The 21,711-nt window shown below is 35.8% G+C and overlaps 3 protein-coding genes across 6 annotated transcripts in view; 2 read left to right on the forward strand and 1 right to left on the reverse strand.

Moving 5' to 3' along the window:
• LOC129732813 (protein amalgam) overlaps window positions 1-21,711 on the reverse strand; it is a 318,420-nt gene that overhangs the window by 155,335 nt on the left and 141,374 nt on the right. The window lies entirely within an intron of this gene.
• LOC129732812 (uncharacterized) lies at window positions 16,966-21,078 on the forward strand. 2 transcript variants are annotated; one of them, XM_055694084.1, is made up of 2 exons: window positions 16,966-19,778; window positions 20,965-21,078. In XM_055694084.1, the coding sequence occupies exon 1, from the start codon at window positions 17,212-17,214 to the stop codon at window positions 19,105-19,107; it is 1,896 nt and encodes a 631-aa protein (XP_055550059.1). In that variant the 5' UTR covers window positions 16,966-17,211; the 3' UTR covers window positions 19,108-19,778; window positions 20,965-21,078. The 2 variants fall into 2 exon arrangements, with proteins under 2 accessions (XP_055550059.1, XP_055550058.1); XM_055694083.1 differs by having other exon boundaries at window positions 20,941-21,077.
• Window positions 16,983-20,947, forward strand: LOC129732815 (protein gustavus-like). The gene is made up of 2 exons (XM_055694089.1): window positions 16,983-17,090; window positions 19,733-20,947. The coding sequence occupies exon 2, from the start codon at window positions 19,858-19,860 to the stop codon at window positions 20,794-20,796; it is 939 nt and encodes a 312-aa protein (XP_055550064.1). The 5' UTR covers window positions 16,983-17,090; window positions 19,733-19,857; the 3' UTR covers window positions 20,797-20,947.

A 21,711-nucleotide genomic window follows, 5' to 3' on the forward strand; every position in this document is an offset into this window, starting at 1 on the left:
CCATTTTATTTTCCACAGCTTCGTTAACACTGATTGAACAAATTTGCAAATTAAACTATGGGTTCCATATTATACTGGCTTATGACGCTTCCAAAACATTAACTGCTATTTTAACTTTCGAACTGCTGCTTTCATTTCTGTGGAAATTGAGTGCCCTGCAGCATCCCTTCAACGTGAGCTCAAATAGCTAGTTGATTGAACTCAATAGGTTGAATTTCCCTGTGACCTTTTTATTTAAAGGAAACCCTCTCTCCAGTGTTCACCAAAGCAATATATATCCCCTGTTCATTTGTTTCGGACAGTTTTGCCTTCGCTACGTTCCACATGCACCCAATGGTGTGTTAAAGGGTTAAGAATCTATCTGTCCATTTCTATCTTACCAGTTGATACCATCTGTTCGGTGCCCCGAAATTGCCGGCATAACGAAAGAAAACCAGATTAATCCCCCCGAAGTATCTTTTATTTACCACTAGTCCGGCATTATTTTTTCTCATTATTCCACGTCGTTTAGCCGGTTGTAATCCTTAATCAAGCAGCTCTCCGGAAGGATGCGACCGGTTCACGTGAGAATTTCCCATCTTGAGAAAGCACCAGCAAACTAGACAGTGACAATAGATTACCTACATTCATGTATTTTTTTTACTTCGTTCGCATCTCTGCCCAGGCTAGCTGGACGTACATATTTTCCTTTTGTAAAACTGAGACAGCCGGGAACACTCCTTCCAGCTGTACGGCAGTGTCCTGTTCTGATACGGTTCAAGCATCATCAGTCAGGATAATACCTCAGCTCCCTCTGCTATCAATTCCGCCGTTTGGCTACGCATCGAAACCCTATGCTAGCGTTCGGTTGCTGTCTCGATAAGGATCAAGGGTTCTCTATTACTATATCATTATGTTGTAATCCTGAAGTGGGCAGTCAATTGGCAGGAAGGGATTTTCATGTTACGGCATCTTCGTCCGGTTCGTTCTTTCTCTGCTCGATCGGTGTGCCCGGAGAAAGCCCTCTGTTTTGTACACAGCGAAACAGAGCTCTAGCTATCCTAGTCGGCGTCCAGTCCGGATCAGACTAATGTATGAAAAAAAATAATTTCGAAAACGTAGCCATAAACATGAAGATGTTAAGGGGTGGATTTTAAATTGTTGACAGGTCTTTCCGATAGTTAGAGATCAGTGGTAGAATTGTTGAACAGAACTGCGTTAGAATTGGCCAATGGTGATATTCAAACTTTTGTAGAGCTCATGTACTTTCTACGGAGGTTTATATTCCATTGGTCAACTATGTTAAACTATTCCAAAAGTTTGCTTTAATTTATGCACTTACCGGTGAATTTAAGCGAAAAGCAGCAAGAACAATTTTGTGCCATGCCCCGTAATACGCACGTTCTACAATAAATACTAATTTAATGCCTTTTCTCAGACGCTCAATCTAATAGTGTGCGATAAATTTCTTTACTGTTGTATTATCTTGAACAAATCTGTTTAAATCAGATGTTGTATAAAATCTTTATTTAGAATGTGAAATCTATTTGATAAGTTTAAAACCCGTTTCATCAACGTTCAATCAAACGATATTCTTACCTTGAGCATATTTGAATTAGACGCTTTTGCTAAATATCCTTCAAGCCGAAATTTTGAATCAAGGACAACCTTCTTAGTAATTTCAAATTTATAGAAACTTGAGCAGTCATTGAGCTATAAGGTATTGTGGTTGTTAGGTACAAAATCTCATTATAAGCCAGATTTTCATAATTGGGTGGAATGCTAATTTGAAAAATCTAAAGCAGTTTTTGAATGATTTGGAGTACTCTCCGTTGTCTCTATTTCATTAGATCCTCAAAATAGGAATATAGAATAATATCTCGAATCTGAGATTGAGTTTATTTTTGCTAAGTGTTATAACCCGTCTTCGCTCATTTTCCATTTACTCATCTTGTCTAAATCAAGTATGAAATAAAATTATAGTGAAAACACAACAAATAACCAAGATTAAAGTCAACTTTAACTCAAATACGTCAAAACTGATAAAATTTACGTTTGTGCAAATTTGACTTCAGGAAAATGATTAAATAAAATTTTCAACAAATCAACTATCCAAATAATATTCTTAGAGTTCATGATTTTTCATGAGGTTTTTGACGTGGGACTACGTCTGTGTTTTCTATACTGGTATGCATTCTGTAAAATTGGAAATGAAACTGGCGAATGTTGCGTCAGATTTCAAACGATAATAACAGCATAACCACATGATGGATAACAATAACCAATATGTTGGTGGATAAATAAAATGTTTACCAACTTTGTAATATATTATTTTTTCATTGCGAGGCGATAAAAATCGAAAAAAAGTGTCAAGGACAAACTTACGCGAACAATGGCCCAATCAGATGCAAGCATTCCTAGCACAGACGACATGAGAAGACACCAACCATTTGCCAAAAAAAAAATGACAGAGTTTCCCTGTCTCAATAGGTCAATTAATGTTTGCTTCCATGAACCTAGACTAATTTGATGTCTTTGAGGTAAAGGTTCTTCAAAAAGTTTGAAATAACTCCTTTTCTTGAACAATTTCTAAACCTGCTGTTAGAGCGTAATAGAAACTGATGTCTTGAAAGAAAACATGCTGTTAGCAACAGTACCGTAGAATAAATATGGAGCAGAGCGCCGCTAGTTTCTCGTCGTCTATCATTGCAGCAGGCATGACTTCTAACCGCATGCAATCGAAACTGCAATGCTGCTACTGATGGCGATTCAAAGTTTTTCTCATGAATATAATAACCATAAAAACCATAAATTACTCAACAGAAATAAAAGATTTTTGCAACGATTGAAAGTTATTTTTATTTATTTTTATCTTCGATATTCACAAAATAATCGTGACCGACATAATATCGAACGAGTAAGTTCCTAAAAATACTAATTTATAGAAGAGTAAGAGTCGGCGAGTGCTTGTGAATTTTTTGTCCATTTACTAGGATCTATTCAGAATCTTTTTTTTTATTTCAATATTGTTATATATTTTTTTATACTTTACAAATAAATTAATATATTGCCATCGTGAATGTAATTGTTGGCAAATGAAACAAACTTGTGAAGCAAGAAACAAAAATGTGTTTTTTTTAACTTTGAACTTTAACTTCAAAATTGTTAAATGTTGTTTGCACAAAACTGGTGGCGAACCAGCCTGTGGCTGAAAGCCACCATAATAAATTAATAAAAAAAAAGTTTGCATAAAACAAAAAAAAACACTGCAGGCACAACGTCACCAAGTGTAAATGATGTTCTTTCGAGTGTAATTAAATATAGTTTTGAAAAAATGAAGGGGAGGCTGAGAATTTAAATACGTAAATCACTGAAGAAACGAATTTATTGTGTCTGTAATTACAGTAATTACAGTGTTTAGTCCCACGTCACCATTTCATACAACCCTAGAGCTGTATACCTTGTAGTGTTTTATGTGGATTTTTGAGTTGATGCGGTTTTTTACGCGGATTTTTGAGCTAACGCGGTTTTTTTATACGCTACCGTACTAATTCAAAATAAGTTTTGGGGATTTTCGAATCAACGCGGGTTGGGAACCAAAAACTTTTGAGTGTTTGTTGAGTAAAAGATTTACTCAAACAAAAAACCCTCTGCCTTTCAGAAGATGCGAAATGATCGTGAAAGACGACAATTTTAAATACTGGTCGTAGAGCGTTTCGGATTTTTTTTCTAAAGCCTTTCTTGGTGGTTTACTTTACGCGGATTTTTGAATTACGGCGGTTTTTAAATTACGGTGGATTTTTGAATTAACGCGGTAGTTTTTACGGTTTTTTTACGAAGTATATATCCCCCGCTTAAAAAAAAACCTGACTGTATATTAAGAACAAATGGGTCTAAGGTGACCGATTCTTTTAAAGTCACATATTGTTTTTAAAAATAATTCTTTTTCAGTGTCGGATCTCAAATTATTTCTTCTTATTTTTTTTAAATGAATGTTCAGACTTAAAAATCATTTTATTATTCATTTGTTTATTTTATCAAAATCTTATTTAAAAATAAACTTCAGCCGTTTTCAAATGTAAATTTTCTTTCTCACTAAAAAAATCTTTTTCAGTGGTTCTAAGCTCATTTTCATCAGATCATTGGATGAATTTGAATTTTCCTGAAGGATGGTTTTTCATCTTACCATCAAACATTGATAAGATAAAAACGATTTTGAGTATGATTTGAAATCATGATCAAATAAATCTTTTATGGCCTTTACGTTTTCATCATATCCATATTATTTTTAGTCTTTTCTGATCCTAAAACACGATTTTAAACAAATAATTCTTGTTCTCGATTTTGTACTGCTACTACTACTACTACTGCTTTCAGTGGTTATAATTTTAATTTTGGATCGTTTTAGTGGTCTGCGAATCAAGGCTATTTTACAGAAAAAATGCCCACGGACCATTTGTGTAGGTTATAACCTACCAGGGAATTCTTCTACTAGATATCCCTGTACGCGCCTTTGGCGCGGAATTAATACACAAGATAACGGTGGACTAACTGACTTTATTTTCGAACATCACTACTTAAATATACCCTACCGGTAACTCAGAGAGAGAGACTTTCTCCACTCTCTGTTTACCTTACTAATCTCTTAACCTATAATCTAGTACCGCATGTACGATAGAACGCATGCGAGAGCATCAACACCGTTGAACCGGCGACTTCTGTTTTGTTTATAACACAAAACTTGTTTATTTTATTCGAGTTTGTTTGCCTGTAGCACAGCAGAAGGCTGCGCGAAGTTCTTTGCCACCTGTGGCATAATCTGTTGATACATAGAGTGTTGACATAGACGTTCGCGGTCCTCTGTCAAGGGAACAAGGGTCATGTTTCGCCTGACTAAAGCATAGCAGAAGGCTATGCCCTCCTAGGAACAAAATTAAACTTTAATTATAAGGCTCGTGACGGAGCATTGGGTTCTTCGCAGGGTGTGACGTCACATCTGCCACCCCGCCTAGTTGGCCATTATCTAGAAGAGATGATGGTCACATGGTCCGTTCTGACGGCCGATAGGTGTGTTTTTCATAACAATTATTTTTCGCGTTTTTATGCTACATATTCGTTTTCATGATATTCCTTCTTTCCTTTGCACGTAAAATTCAATTAATTACAATAGTGATACATATCATTTCAACATAAATTAACGTTTTTCAGACATGGATTTTCTTCATAACAAATTGACAAATGTTCGCTCGCCTGGTGCGCTGCGCCTTGTAGATATCCGCTGCTTGGCTGTCGGATTCAAGCGACGGGTTACAGGGGGTTTGAAACGGGAGGGTGCGTCTGGCAGTAGAGGTTCTCATCGGTTGTTTGTGATGTCATCCTCGCGAACTCATCTTTAAGGCTTCATCGGGTTATTTTCAATAGTTCAATGGTTATCATTGCACTTTAATTTAAGGCTGCAGTTCAGCTGGTTGTTTTACGATTGTTCAGAGTGTGTTGTTGAACTTTAATGTTGGGTTAGCCGTGTCCCTTTGACATAGATCGGCTGTATTTTTTGTTTGGCTAATAGTATTGTTACGCGCCGTGTGGCGAAAAGATTTGCGATTGCCACTGGCTTTGTTGCATAATGCAGTCACTTGGTTTATCATCTTTAACTGTCTGCGCGGGGTGTCCAATTACCTGCTAGCATGTGTGCACATTTTCAAAGCGTAGTGCGTAAAGACCATAGTTGATTAAACACGAGCAAAATTTTATAGCGTCATTTTGCTTGTTTGGCTTTGACCTCGAATCCTCATTTGTAGAAGTCAATAACTCTCAATGAGTAATATATATTTGAAACAAATTATTACGCCCTTTGCTGTGTAGTTTGCTGTATTCTTCTTCGCGCTGAAGTCTCGATTCTGGCTCGACCATGAGCCGCTTTGATTGAGTTCTGTTACACATCTGGCCTCTTCAGGGGTCAAAAACTGGATACTGCTCGTCTCCTCTTGGTAATATCGTTTGGCTTTACCTCCATCTCAACCATAGACACCCGCCGTTCAACTCCCCTCGCAACCGTCTGCTTTCCTTTTCGCGCTGTACTGGGCATCATGGTATGCCCCATCTCGACATCCGTTGTAATCACCTCGGTCGTCTTCGATGATCAGGAACTCGTCTCGTTGTCAATTCTTAGATGCTAGCTGCCCTACTTAGCAAGTGGTGCATTATTTTTTGCCATTATTTCATCAATTCTTTTTTTCGTTTTGTTACTTTTTCCACTTGCTGTTTAAAATTAATTTCACACGCGTACGGGCTCTTATGTTCTATTATATCTTCTAATCTTCTACTTAAACACTATGCCCGTTTTTCTTTTTCTTCGGTTAACATAATTTTTCTTTTCCTACTAAATTGTACATCATTTGTATTAGATTTGATTTAGTATTTCAGTATTTGATTCATCTGATTTCATCGAACAAACCGCATTGGTTCAATCTTTTCTTGTCCTTTGTCAAGTATTTCCTGTCTGATTCATAAATAAATCTTTTCATTGTACAAACCGCGTTGATTAAATATTTATCGTTTTCTTCTGTCTTGATTTACAATGTTCGTCTAATAACTGGCGTGTTCTTAACACCTCATATCATCTTCTATGTGCACTTAAAATGTCCCGTCACTTTCTCATCTGCTTTATTCTTTAATCTTTTGCATCTCTTTTTGAATCTGTTATTATTTAAATTTCGATTTGTCTCTTGCTACTGTCATACTGTCATACTTACACTACTTACACTTCACCTTAGTATGCAGTTGCCTGCATAATACCTCTCCCCCTTCCGTCCGAAGGTGCGACCGCCCGCTTTAGAGATTCCTGAAAGATAAGAAGGTTAGGAAATAAACGAAAACTCGCACACTCAATCATCCTGGGCCGGTTATTCCCTTGTTTTTCTTTCACCCAATTTGCACTCCCGCCAATCATTCTGGGTAACCACCCCGTTGTCTACATTCGCTCGTCCTTAACTAAAATTAGAATAGTCTGAATCTCCTAAAGTCAGCAGTCTCCTTGTTCGGTAGGTTTTGCCTTCTTGTCCAAAGTCTCTCCTAGTTCTATTGTTTTCCGTCATTTAAGTTATCTCCATCACACAAAATTTCCCAATACATCATCAATCGATTTTCTTCTTCTATTTCTTATTGGGCCATTAGCTATTTTAAATTAATCAAACCTCGTTTTCATGAGGTCTTTGTTCACTATATAATTTTCCCATGTTTACATTTGCATTTTACAAAAAACAAACAAATGCTGTTTCAATTTCTATTAACTCTTTAATTTTCCATCACCACATTCCAGGTCATTCTGGTCATTCAAATTCCCCAAGTTTTCTATTTATTTAACTGTTATCGGCTGGGTTACTCGTCCCTCACGCCTCCATTCCTATTTGAATTTTTTTAACTGTGTCATGCCGTGCCACTAATATCATCAAAGGCTGTATATCTTTTTCGGCGACTTATTCCATTTCTTCACGCCTTTACTTTAGTATGCTTTCTTCCGTTTGGTTCTGCCTATTAATTCCCGTCAATGAAATCATTCATCTTTTTCGGCGACTTTTCGTATTTCTTCACGCCTTTACTTCAGTATACTTTTTCCCGTTTGGTTCTGTTTATGGACTCCCGTCAATAAAATCATTCATATTTTTCGGCGACTTTTCGTATTTCTTCACGCCTATATTTTACTTTTACCTTACTTTTTCATACAGTTTTAGGTGCTTGCTATTATAACTCATGCCATCCAATATCGTATTTCATTAAATATATTCTGTCCGTTAACCTTGAAAGCATAGTTTTAGTTCATATATTCAGTCATAATAACGCTTAAGCCGGTTATTATGAACTTTTTCTAAACGGTTTCCGTTTTTGATTACCGTGGTCATTTCACTTGGGAATTCCACTACTTCATAAGGTCCTCTCCACATATTCTGGAGCTTTTGACCTGATCCTGTCGGGACTGATTTCACTAAAACTAAATCGCCATACATGGGCTGCCATTCATTTGCCTTTCTGTCATGAGCCGACCTGATTTTAGGCGGTTACAATTAATTTCCATTCTCTTCCAAAGAAGGATTAAGAAAAATCCTAAATGGAAAAAACATCTTTGGAAAAACTTGTCATTAATATGCATGGACAAGATGATGAAATCATTTCTCTTGTCAATTTGTTTCAACATCGCAAGTGTTGAAACTTGAAATTCCATCCACCACTCATGTTATGAAAATATGAAAAGTGGATCATAATCAAAGAAGGTATTGTTTTGATTATGGAGGCAAAAACAATACCTCAGTTATTAAATCGAACGCAAGTTCGAATGTTTTAAGTTTATATTTACAGCAAAAAACTCCAATTCGCGGATGTTTAATCAAAACATGCAACCGAGCGGATTTACGAAAAAGTCAACAACGATTGCATCAGCCGTGCACGGGCACGTTCGCGAGGAAAGAGACGGAAGAGCGGCCCGCTCTCGTGAGAAGACGACGCCGCGGGAAAATTCGGAGTGACCGGAGTAGCAGCGAATACTTAAGCTGGGACTTCAAGGAAGTCCGACGTCGTTATAGTGATACCCCTCGTGAGGCAGGTGCCTACGTCGTTATAGATAGTCCGCGGTTCGTTTAGGTGTTAACTCTTAAGTTTTATTCCGCGAGGCAGAAGTGATGCCCGTTGTTTAAGTTTCGGTTTAGTGTTTAAGTGATTTAATATTTTTTCAACTTAACTGATAGATTAAAAGTAATTAAAATCGAGCAGATGTAGTGCAGTTAATCAAAGGACATATCACATCCAGCAGTAATAGTGTCTAACCACTCGGTACGTATTCCGCTTCATTGGTGACAGCGCAAAAGAGCCTGAAAAGATAGGCTCAGGTGCGCCGTTTTCTGGCTGGGCCAGTAGTGAAAAAGTAGAAAAAACTTACGTGCTTAAGTGACTTTGACGTATCGAAAAAACAGACCCAAATCAACGAAAGTGAATGCCACGAAACGTGCAAGTCCAATATTTCTAAGGGCTCCTCCTCGAAGATGGTCGAAACCTAAAAGAACAAATAAAAAGGATTAGAAGAAGAAACAGTGAAAGTGTTAGAGGAACAATAATAACAATCCGAGATCGACTGTTGACCAGTGTTACGCGAATTCAAGTTTTCGAAATCCAATCGCAATAGATCCCACGGACAGGGAGCAGCTCACAGGGCACTGGAACCAGCAACAGGATTCAACCTACAAAAAAAAATGAAAATAAGGTAAGATCAACCCAAGTGGTAACCAGCACAAATAAATTAACCTCCCGCTTTAAGGCCCTAGTTGGAAGACCCTAATTCTATTCTTGGTTCATAATCATAGAAAAATACAATTACTTACCCATCCAACCTCACCGCCATAGCGGACTGTTCACCACACTATTCTGGCACAGAATATTCCACTTTCTGGCACAGAATATTCCACTACTACGACACTACATTCTAATCCGTGGCTAGTCACACGCCACTAAGATAACCTCAGAATTTTTTTTTAATTTAATGAACAAATCAAACTAAAAAACCAGGGGTACCGACCCGTACTGCCCATACCGAAACAAATTAAGAATGACGACAATCAATAATGCATAATTGCATTTTTATTAGTCGATTGACACGGTTTCACACATACCAGTGAATCAAGTCCATCGAAAATTTTCCAATTGGAATGGAAACCTAAAAATATATCAACTCACAGTGGGTCAAACACGTGAGTTGATCACATAAAATAACATCAATAAAATACCTTTTCATTCGAGTTCCTCACAACTGGACTCAAAGTAAACAGCGAAACCAAAGATCAGAGGATCTAAGGTTCGAAACAGGAACGTTTTTTTTTTCTCTCTCTCTTTTAGTTTACTAATACATGATCAAATTTTTGTTATTTCACATCATTACATGAATTTAACTTTTACAGCTAAATATCACAAAAGATGACAAGTGACAAGATGACAAGATAGATGATGACACAAATATTAATCCACTGATGACAGGCATCGCCAATTGTATAGGATTAATCACGTCTCCGATACAGCAATAATCGCGGAACGCATATGAGTATGCGATTATTGCGAACAAAAGTGGGAAGAAGAAAACTAAAGCTTCATCATGACCTACGTCAATAATTGCAAAGCTTAGTAGCTACGCGAGACCTTGACCGTCAAACAAATGGCACATTGAGCCAGTAATGAAAAAAATAAAAGTCCAAAATTAATTTTCACGGTTGAAACACAAACGGCAATAAAGAGTGGTCAAGGCATAATTAGGAACTACGCTTAGAGGGAAAGAAAAAAAAAAAAAAAAAAAAAAAAAAAAATATAATATAATTATCTTTATATATTAAAGGGAAATGTTTCTTCACAAATGCATAATTTGAGAACAGATAGAAGAAATTGCAAGACTATTGGTGTTGTTTAGTTCGTCTAGAGCCCCGACGGGTTTATAAATAATAATAATAGGGGAATTCCACTAGAAAAGATAATAAAATATTAGCAATAAAATTACAAATTTGACACATACTCATCGGAGCAAAGTCCCATCATGCAACACTCACTATGCAAGTGGTACTCCAGGAGTAGCGACCAAAACGACTTAAGAATTGCATACTAAGCAATTCACGCAGAGCCGCAAGGGGAACACAATTCGAACGAAGCGAAGCACGTCGCACACAATTTAAACAAAGCCGTGGTATGAAAAGACTACACATAGAACAAAAAGGTTCTATACCCAATACCAAGACATATAAAGACATGCACGATTGAAGGCAGTTAGCACGTTCAGCCGATACTGGACTAAATTTAGTACCACAAATACATTAAAATTACTTAATCCCATAAGTATGAAAAGGGGAGAATAGAGCAAAAAGACCCAAACAATCTAAAATTGGAAAAAACTCTCGGTATCCCTACAAATATCTCCTTTCTCTTTTTAAGGTCAAATAATATGCTGCTGGAAGCAGGATTAAATGACCAGATTAGAGGAGATCAAGGAATACGTTGAACGGGAATATAAAAATCTACTCAAAAGCAAAAATAGGGCAAGATCACTTCAAGGAATTCTAACGAAAAAAGAACTCCTGAGGGATCACCTAGAAGAATTCGAATCTTTAGTCCTTAAATATGATAAAAGACTAAAGGACAAAGATTGGAACAAGCTCACAGATGACTTTGAGTTTGTAAAAACCAAAGTAGAGCAATCCATTAGAATATTAGAGGGAACTTCGATAATCCCAGAAAAAGAAAATAAGAGGCAAAGACGAAACTCAGACTATTATATCGAAGTGGTAATTCCTACACAAGGATTAAACCACTCGATATCCCTCGAGGATTCGCAAATTTGGGAAGCGTTACCCTTTACTTCATCATTTAATATATCAGGTGAAGTAAAGAGCTTTCTACAAGACAAGAATCAGATAGATAGAGAGGGAGAAAAGGCATCAGGAGAGGACTATCCGATATCGTCTTCATTTATATTACAAGAAGACGCTTCAAGCCGCTTCAAATTTCCAGATCATATTAGTCTGGAAAGCGAAACAAATCCGGAAAATAAAAACCATACAGAGGATTTTGATTTCGATAACACAAGTTTCATTGAAACTTTAGAGAGGCTTAAAAATAAATATTACAAAGATAGTTTTTTCTCCAATAGATTACTAAAGAAGAAAAAAACCAAAATGCCAGCAGAAACAACAAAAATGATGATCGATGCAGCTGCGATCATTCCAATATTCAGTGGAAAGGCGGAAGAACTAGATCCCTTCCTACTACAAGTTGATTATTTTGCAACAGACATCCCGGCAGCAGCTAGTCACACCCCATTATTGAATGTGGTGTACACAAAGCTCAGAGGGGATGCACTCAAACGGCTCAATGATATAAGGGCCGAGAAATGGCCCGAAGTTAGATTAAAAATGGAAAAACTTTTCCAGCCTGAAAAGAACATCGGGGCAATCTTCAAAGAAATCGAAACCCTACACCAGGGTTATTCAGAATCATTTGAGGAGTATAAAACACGAGCCACAAAAATTTACGAAAGTGTGAGAGATATCCCAGGACAGGAGGGAAATGATTCATATGTGTCAACACACCTAAGGAAACACTTCCTAGGGGGCCTGAGAAATCACACTTTGATTTCGGCAGGAAAGTCTCAACGAGATAAATCCTTTATGGACTTGCTCGAATGGCTACAAAAAGAATGTGAGGAGGAAGAAGAACTCCAGGATATCCACAGAAGGACGAAACCGGAGAACTCACCAAATTCTCCTCACAGAAAAAATTATAACAACATGAACAATAACACTCAAGGAGTTGCTTATTTAAATAACAACTTCAGAAGAAACAATAATAACAATTACCGAAACCAGAACAGAGGACACAATCCTCAGGCAAATAATCAAAATCAAAGTTACCAGAACAACTACCAAAACAATGGTAGTAGCAATAATTACAGAAATAATGGTAATAATACAAACTACCAAAATAATGGTAGTAATTACCACGGAAACAGGAATAATAATAATTATCAAAGAAATGATAATAACCATTCCAATTACAGGAACAGTAATAGTTTCCGGGGGAACAATACCGATTTTAGACCACAGAATAACGATTACCGAGGAAATGGCCAAAATAATGGCTTTAACAGAAATGATAACCGCGGTAATTATCAAAACGGTCATAATTCAAATTATAGGAATAATGACCGAAACAATGATACCAATAATAACAACAGAAACAATGGTAGAAATTCCTACGAAGGAAGACCCTTTCAGGGAAACCAACCTAGGAACCACCAAGGCCAATATGGTAATAACAGGGATTACAGAAGAGATGGGTCAAAAAACTAAAAAGGAGGGATTCAATAAACCAAAGGTTGACGGAATCCCAATTTAAAAGCTGCCTTTTTACATCATCAAAACCAAGAACACAAAAACTAAAAAACAAAGAGACTATAAATAAAACAACAGAAATTAAGTTTCCAATAAAAGAGACCCACGATCAGAGGTTTAGTCTAATACTAAATACACTCGAAAGATCGAATGAGTATACTGATTATCTACTAGATACAGGTGCTCAACCAAATATAATATCATTAAGAAGAGCTAGAAAAGTCGGTGCTGTATATATAGATAAATCCGACAGATCAGAAATCAAGGGAGTGACCAATAGTGAAGCATTGAATTCCATTGGCTCTACTTGGATAAACCTAAAGATATTAGAACATGTAATCCCGACAAAATTCTACGTGATTGACGAATTATCAATTCCAGCAATACTTGGAGCAAAATTCATGAAAAGCCATATTGATTCGATTGGAGGTAACTTTAAATATGTTATCTTCAAATTGAACATTCCAAAGAAATCAATTGAAGATAAAGACAAGGTTGATATTAAAGTATCGAAGATTACCAATAATAATTCTAGAAAACCCGAACAAATATTCATAGCAAATTATCAGGATGAAGCTATATTATCTAACAGTGAATCTGAAGATGAATACTTCGAAGATGATTACACCAGTGAATATTTAGAAAGTTCAGATGATCATGGAGAAAATAATTCAAGCTACTTTAATAGTTTAAAACCTGAAATAGGCTCTGCCGACAATGGAGATGAAGATTACTTCGAAATATCTTCCGCGAACGAAGAGGAACCAATTACAGAACCCGATAACGAATTTAAAATGGAAGATTTGGATTCCAATCAAGATTATAGCTTATTGGAGAACAAAGGAATTACACAAGCAAGAGGAGGAGAAAGAGTGAAAAAGGTTTTGGATAGCCTGAAACTCCAACATCTCGAAAAAAAATACATTTTTTGAAATGGAAAATATAATGGCAGAATATAGTGATATATTCTTCCTAAAAGGGGATAAGTTGACTATCACAGATGCAGCAATGCACGAGATAGAGACAACAACCAATGTCCCTATAAATAAGAGGCAGTATAGATTCCCAGAATCTACAAAAAAACAAATTAATGAAGAAATAGACGAAATGCATCGCCAAGGCATAATAAGGCCTAGCAAAAGTCCATGGAATGCACCAGTTTTGTGCATACCTAAGAAGGATTTAGATGCGGAAGGAAACAAAAAGTACAGAATTGTAGTAGACTTTAGAGCTCTCAATTTGGTTACTAAACCATTTGTTTACCCCATTCCCCTAATAGATGAGATGTTAGATACTATAGGGGATAGTAAATATTTTTCTACATTGGATTTGAAATCAGGATTTTATCAAGTTCCGATTGATCCAAGAGATGCGGCGAAAACAGCATTCTCAACCCCGAATGGACATTATGAATATACGAGAATGCCCATGGGACTAAGAAATAGCCCATCAACTTTTCAAAAATTAATGAACTCAGTGCTATATGAATTGCCAGACATAAGGGCTCGGGTCTATCTTGACGACATTTTAATATACGGAAGAAGCATAAAAGAACACAACGAAAATCTGATCAGAGTGTTGAGAGCTCTGAGAAGACATAACTTGAAAGTGGAAACCTCAAAATGTCAAATATTAAAAACAAAGATAAATTATTTAGGACACACTATTGACGAACACGGTATACGTCCTATGAAAGATAATATTGAAGCTGTAAGGGATATGCCAGTTCCAAAGACAGTAAAAGGAGTGCGCTCATTCTTGGGAACAGTGAATTTTTATGGAAAATTCATCCCAAAAATAGCGGAAACTCGAAAACCTTTGAATGATTTATTAAAGAAAAATGTTCGTTTCAAATGGTCAGACGAATGCCAAAGTGCATTTGAGAAATTGAGAAATTTTCTAACATCGGATACTCTTTTGGTAAGACCAAAGTATAACGATACCTTTGTGTTAACTACGGATGCGAGTGACTACGCAATTGGAGCAGTCCTCTCAAATGAAAAAACACCAAATCGACCCATAGCCTACGCTAGTAGAGGCTTAGTAGGGGCCGAAATAAGGTATCACGTAATCGAGAAGGAATTACTTGCCATTGTTTGGGCAGTAAATCGATTCAAGCACTATATATATAATCAAAAATTCATCGTTTATACAGATCACAGACCTTTAGTTTCTCTGTGGAATCTGAAAGAAACATCTCACACCTTAACTAGGTTGAGATTGAAATTGCAAGGTCTGGAAATGGACATACGATATAAACAAGGACGAGAAAATATAGTAGCCGACTTTTTGTCAAGACTTCAACATGAAAATGTTGAAAAGGCCAACGACACTAACGAAAATACGGTCGCTGTGTTGACTCGTCAACAAAAACGACAACAGGATTTACTCATAAATGATGATGAGAATTCCGATGATGTCCCTGAAGATGAAATCTCCAAGATATTAAACTCTGACATTTCGGACAACGAAAAAGTTACCTTAAACGACACAAATGACGCCTTAAAAGACGCAACATATCTATCAGCGGAGGACTTCAAAATCGCTCTGAAACAGGAATTGATTGATGAATCAAAAGTGGTTATTACAAAAACTATTAAAGATGAAAAATCATGCGACGCAAGATTTGTCATCCTAAATAGCAAAACTGCTTTCAATGAGTTAACATCTTTATATGATTACCCTCACGGTATCAAAGATTGGGTCAAAAATAACCTTTTGACACATCCTTCAAATAAGGTAGCAGGAATATTACTCGAAGGGAAGAACAACTCCCTAATGAATTTTGACAATTTTATTGATTTAATGTTAACATATTTCAATAACTGCCCGGATTTCATTCTAAACGCAAAGACAATTCACATGATCTCGTTTAGAAAGATAAAGCAATATCAGATTTTACAAATAGTAAAATATATTGCGTGGAAATTGGATATCAACATCATTTTATACAACGCAGACAGTGAACGAACTATAGTAAACAAGGACGAAATTCAAACAGTTTTGCATGAATTCCACGATGCGCCTCTTGGTGGACACGTAGGAGCAAAACGAATGCATCAACGAATAGGCACACTTTTTGTATGGCCTAACATGAGAAGAGACATTGAGAATTATGTAAAACAATGTGACTCATGTCAGAAGAACAAGATTTGGAGCCATAACAAAATCCCAATGAAGATAACAACTACGTCATCAGAACCATTTGAGAAGGTTTTTATAGACATAGTTGTCTTACCAGAATCCGATTTTGGTAATAAATATGGACTTGTCATGCAAGACGACCTAACCAGATTCTTGGTAGTAGCACCAATGGAGAATCAAGAATCAGAAACAGTCGCCAGGACATTTATAGAACATTACATTTGTAAATTTGGAACACCTGCTGAATTAGTATCAGATCAAGGTTCAAATTTTATGAGTGAGGTGTTCAAACATATTTGTAAAATTTTGAAAATAAAGAAAATCAACACAAGCGCGTATCATCCTCAAGCCAATTTAGTTGAGAGATCAAATCGTGAATTAAAAACATACCTGCGTCAGTACGTAGTAGGCAACCCACATGTATGGGACCAACATCTGCCATACTTTACGTTCGAGTACAACACGACGATTAACTCTTCGACAAAGTACTCTCCGTTCGAACTTGTATATGGACGATTAGCTAGATTACCAGCATCCATATATAACCAAAGGGAAAATGGTCTAAATTACGAAAGCTACTCAAAAGAGATGAGGTCTGTTTTCAAAAACATTCACTCAAAAGCTAAAGAAAACCTAATTCTGTCAAAAGAAAAGCGCAAAGAGCTCTATGACAGAAAAGCAAACGATTGGCAACCTATGTGGGGAGATCTGGTCTTAGTACATGCCAACCCCATGGGAGTAGGGCAGAAACTCCAGAGCTATTGGAGAGGCCCTTATGAAATCGTAGATTTGCCCAGTGAGCAAACCACGGTAATCAAAAACGGCAACAAACTAGAGAAGATCCACAATAATCGCCTAAGAAAATACCATAATTAAAAGAATGAAAAAAAAAAAAAAAAAAAAAAAAAAAAATCAGCCAATATCAAAATATTTTCTTTTCTCCTCGATTACAGGAGCATTTTTCTTCTCGTTAACCTATTCTGGTTAACGAATGGTGGATTCATTTTAGAGGAACAACACGAGCCGTTGATAAGAATGGGCACATACGTGTTGAAGGTAAGATTCCCGGTATTAGGATTAGAAGAAGGAGGGAAGGCCTTATTAAAATCTAAGGCAGATTATAATTATACTTGTGTATTATTACAAAAAAATAATAAAAAATACACATTGTAATGTCATGCTGAGTGATTTAGAAATGGCATTCAACAAAAGCATGGATATGAATAAGTTCATAAAAGAATTTTTTCCATCCCGAAGAACTCGTGGTTTTATAACAGCCATTGGAGGTATGGATTCTGATGATAGAATTCGGGTGGATATAAATCTGGACAAATTAAGAAGGAACGAGGAATCCTTGGTCTTATCACTAGATCATCAAACTGCGACAATTGATGCTATGTACAAATTTGTAGACAGCTCAATGTTGCATATAGATGATAAGATGAAAAACGTGATGAATACGTTCAACACATTAGGGAAACTGGTCCAAGACGACTTAAGTTTCGCTAGTACATATAAAAAGGCACTACAACTTGAGTCGGAATTAATTGAAATTGGATTTAGAATTCAATCTTTAATAAATGACTTAAATAAACAACAGAATATTATACTACAAGTCTTGCTTAATAAAGACAATAGTATAACATGGTTTATTCAATTACTAGAGCCAGCAATTTTGTTGCAAATATTAAAAGAGGCTGAAAGTAAGATCAAAGGGGGCCTCGAATTTCCAAGAAGACAAAATAGCGGAATAGTGTCAGAGATTTTGAGAATAACGGATGTATCCTTTAAAACGGAGAACAACCAAATGTTGTCAATTGACCTGAAGATACCGTTAGTTTCAAAGAGGAAATTCAAAGCATTTAAGGGAAGTTTTATTCCACAAATAAATGGAACTATTATCATGACCATTAATTTGGATCGGAATATAATAATTGAGGAAATTGATAGCTATTGGGGATTCCTATTAACGGAAACTCAATACGAAAACTGCAAAATATACATGAATTTTAGAATTTGTGAATTAAAACTGAAGGAGGAAAATTTAACTTCAGAAAACGAGTGCCTATTGAATCTCAGATTCAGAAATTCAACAGAAAATTGTAAGATTAAACTTCTGAGAGTCAATCACGACGCTTGGTTTGAAACCGAGGAGTCAAATGTTTGGGAGTATGTAACCCCACAAGAAGTTGAAGTAAATATTTTCCATGGAGAAAATAAAACAAATTTGATTGTTAGGGGTACAGGTCGAATGAGGCTAACCCCAAACATGAGGATTCAAACAAATAACACAAAAATTTGGTATTCAGATACTACAGTATCGGATAACAAAGCATTAGTAAACACAATGAACTACAAAATAATGAATTTTACGTGGGAAGAAAGTACAATGCATTTGATCCCAACATTGAGTGGAAATTTCTCTAAAGTTTCATTCTATGATCGAAAGAAGCTTTTTGATTTAGGAATCGATGTTGAAGTTCTCAAAAAGCAAAGACCCTTCCTAGAAAATTTAATTTATTCTCCACTTTCATCAGGCTGGACTATAGCTAGTATAGGGACTGGAGCAATAATTATGTTGGCAACGTTGATAGTACTTTTTATTTGTTGCTTTAAAGGGCAGATTTCTTGCCCACAAAACAAAAAGTACGTCTCTTCATATTCCAAGGAAAGGAAGTCGAAACCTTTTAAACAAAGGAATCCAAAGGTTTCAATTCTGAAAAAACCTCGTTCATCACCTCCAAAGATACCGTTGAGAGGACAAAAGATTACCCATTTAGGGCCATTGATCGACCCACGGGAACCGAATTCAGACGCTGAGATGCTTAAAAGGAGGAAAGATATTTTCGCCAATCCAAATTTAGAACATAATGGAGAAATCATGCTCATGCGTGAATTAAATCCACAAGCGAATTTACCAGCAATTCAAAAATTAGAAGAAGAATATATGGAACCAGATATATTTCAAACCTCAACAGGAATAACAAATGAAAGCGATATCCAGGGGATATCAGAAAATAAGACAATTATAAAAACACAAACTAGAAGACCACCAGTCAGAATTCGGTGGTAGAAAAAGTTGATACAGAGCGACAACCTACAGCTAATTATAACATAATGCGTTCGCCAATAGCAACAAAAAAGCATTTGAATGAACCGAAGAGCTGGAAATCCAGGATAAGTAAATGTCTTGTCAAAGATTGTCAAAAATGTCTGCACGTAATAATGTCAAATAGATGAGCACTATAAAAGAATTAAAAGGGGAAGAGGAAACATACCTCCCATAAATAACGCGAAAGAGTAAAACTTTGATTAATTAAATCGGAAGAGACCCCACATTATTTGAAAGAAGGGCCTTTCAAATGAAAATAGAAGAAATGAAATATTGACCTAGAGCGGATAAAAGTTTCCCTCGTTACAATCAGTATCCCATGGGAAATGTTAAATGAGATCGTACTTACCGTTCGACAATAGTAAAATTGAACATTGTCGATAAACTGAATTTTTTTTTTACGATTTTTTATGTTTGAATGGATAGTGAATTATTGGACAAGGGAACACTACCTAGAATGACTGTGATTTGAATGAAATAACAAGGGAGTAGTGACCCAGAATGGTAGTTATTGAGTATACGAATTGTTAATTATATTATATACAGCAATGTATTAAGAATTTATTTTACTCATTTCTTTTTGCAGACAGAGCAAATGAGATACGAACAGGCCTATAGCCTAGGAAATTGAGGTAAATATATATAGAAAAAAAAAATAAGAATTTAAATCCTGTTTGTAGTAGTCAACAAATACTTTTGACACTACGTAAAATGTATGCCAAGAAACATTTAAACAAACGAAGAGGACTAAAACATAGGGTAACGCCTCAAATTACAAATATGGAAAGACCGAAAAGACACGAAAATTATGAGATACCACAAAGATTAAAAATTTTGTTGGAAAGACCAACAGTATCTCTGGAAGAACAGATAAGACATTCCTGGAATAAGGAAGACTGTTCTGAAAACATATTTGTAGAAACTAATGGTCTCACAGCCCATCGAACTTATGCAAGAAACAATACTGATTGCATAAGAGGTAAAGTTGGGTTCACAAAAGGTCTCCATGTATGGGAAATAACATGGCCTAGTGAACAGAGGGGGACACATGCATACGTTGGAATAGCAACGTCTGATGCAACCCTACAATGCATGGGTTATCAAAGTCTATTAGGACTAGATAGCAATTCTTGGGGCTTTGACATAAACAGGGGCATGACGCTTCATGATTCAATCATTGACACGTACCCGAAAAAACAAAATGGTAGAGAACGAAAATCTTTTGAAAAATTCAAAATAAAGTTCGAGACTATTAAAGTGATACTGGATATGGATAAAGGCACACTGAGCTTTTTAGCCAATGGCCAATACTTTGGAGAAGCCTTCGAGGGTCTCCAAAATAAGACACTATACCCAATAATTTCAACAGTTTGGGGCAGAAGTGAGGTAAAAATGGAATATTTAGGTGGTTTAGAGTCTAAACCAATTACCTTACAGGAATTGTGCAAATACACAATCTGTAAAGGAATGTGTTCAATACATTTCAAAGAAAATGTCAAACTTTTCCAATTACCAAAGTCAATAGAGAACTATTTGTGCCTTCAAGGAAAGGACTTTTGGAAAAGGAGTCTGAACACAGACAGAAAACATGAATGCACAAATTATTGTGTCACAAATAACACGATTGGGCTCCGAGTAAAAGACGTGTGAAAAAAAAAAAATTATGGATTTACACACATCTGTCAGCATATTTTTTTTTAGATATATAACTATGTAGTATGATAGAGTTTAATTTTAATAGTATATAATTATTTTTGGGATTATTCTACATTTTATTATACAATTATTTAATAGAAAACAAAATGAGTATATTTACAGATTAATCCTGCCTAAAACCTCAAATCAGGGGGGGTTTTAGGTCAACAGCAATTTACCAGGCGATCCACAGAAGACGAGAAGGAAGATAAACCAGAATGGTGAATAGAAGGAAGGTAAAACAGAATGATGGTATGGTGAGTGTAGATTGCTGCTATACGGTAATGCAAGTGTAATTTTGGGTTATCCTTTTCGGTATTAAATACTTGCATTGCTGTAGACCTGTTTTTTTTTTTTTCCTTTCATATTTCCAATATTTTTACTTTTAATTTGGTATAAGATTTTTTGGCTTAATTATTGACAAGAGGGGTGAATTATCATGAATTCTCAAAATTATATATTTGTGAGAAAAATATTTTTCTTGACTCTATATTTTGAGTAAGAAAATGGAAATATTAAAATTAAAATTGTTTTCATTATTAATAAATATTAAAGACATATATGCTTAAATGGGAAAACATGAAAAAGGTATCAAATTGGGAAGAAGTTGACAATAGGAGAGAGTAGAGAAAAAAAAAAAAAAAAAAAAAAAAAAAAAAAAAAAAAAAAAAAATTATTATAATATAAATAAAATACACTAAAATTAAAAGTAAAGTAACATACAATTTAAAATATTCAGAGCGTAAAGATAGGGATATAAAGTTAGGAACTAAGACTAGGGTCAGACAGTAGGAGAACGATAAAAGGATCAGTACTCACCGAACGGACGGCGGAGATAAAAGACGGATGGAGAGAGATGAATCTAGAACG

This window comes from Wyeomyia smithii, chromosome 3 (assembly GCF_029784165.1).
Source record: "Wyeomyia smithii strain HCP4-BCI-WySm-NY-G18 chromosome 3, ASM2978416v1, whole genome shotgun sequence".
Classification (NCBI taxonomy): Eukaryota; Metazoa; Arthropoda; class Insecta; order Diptera; family Culicidae; genus Wyeomyia; species Wyeomyia smithii.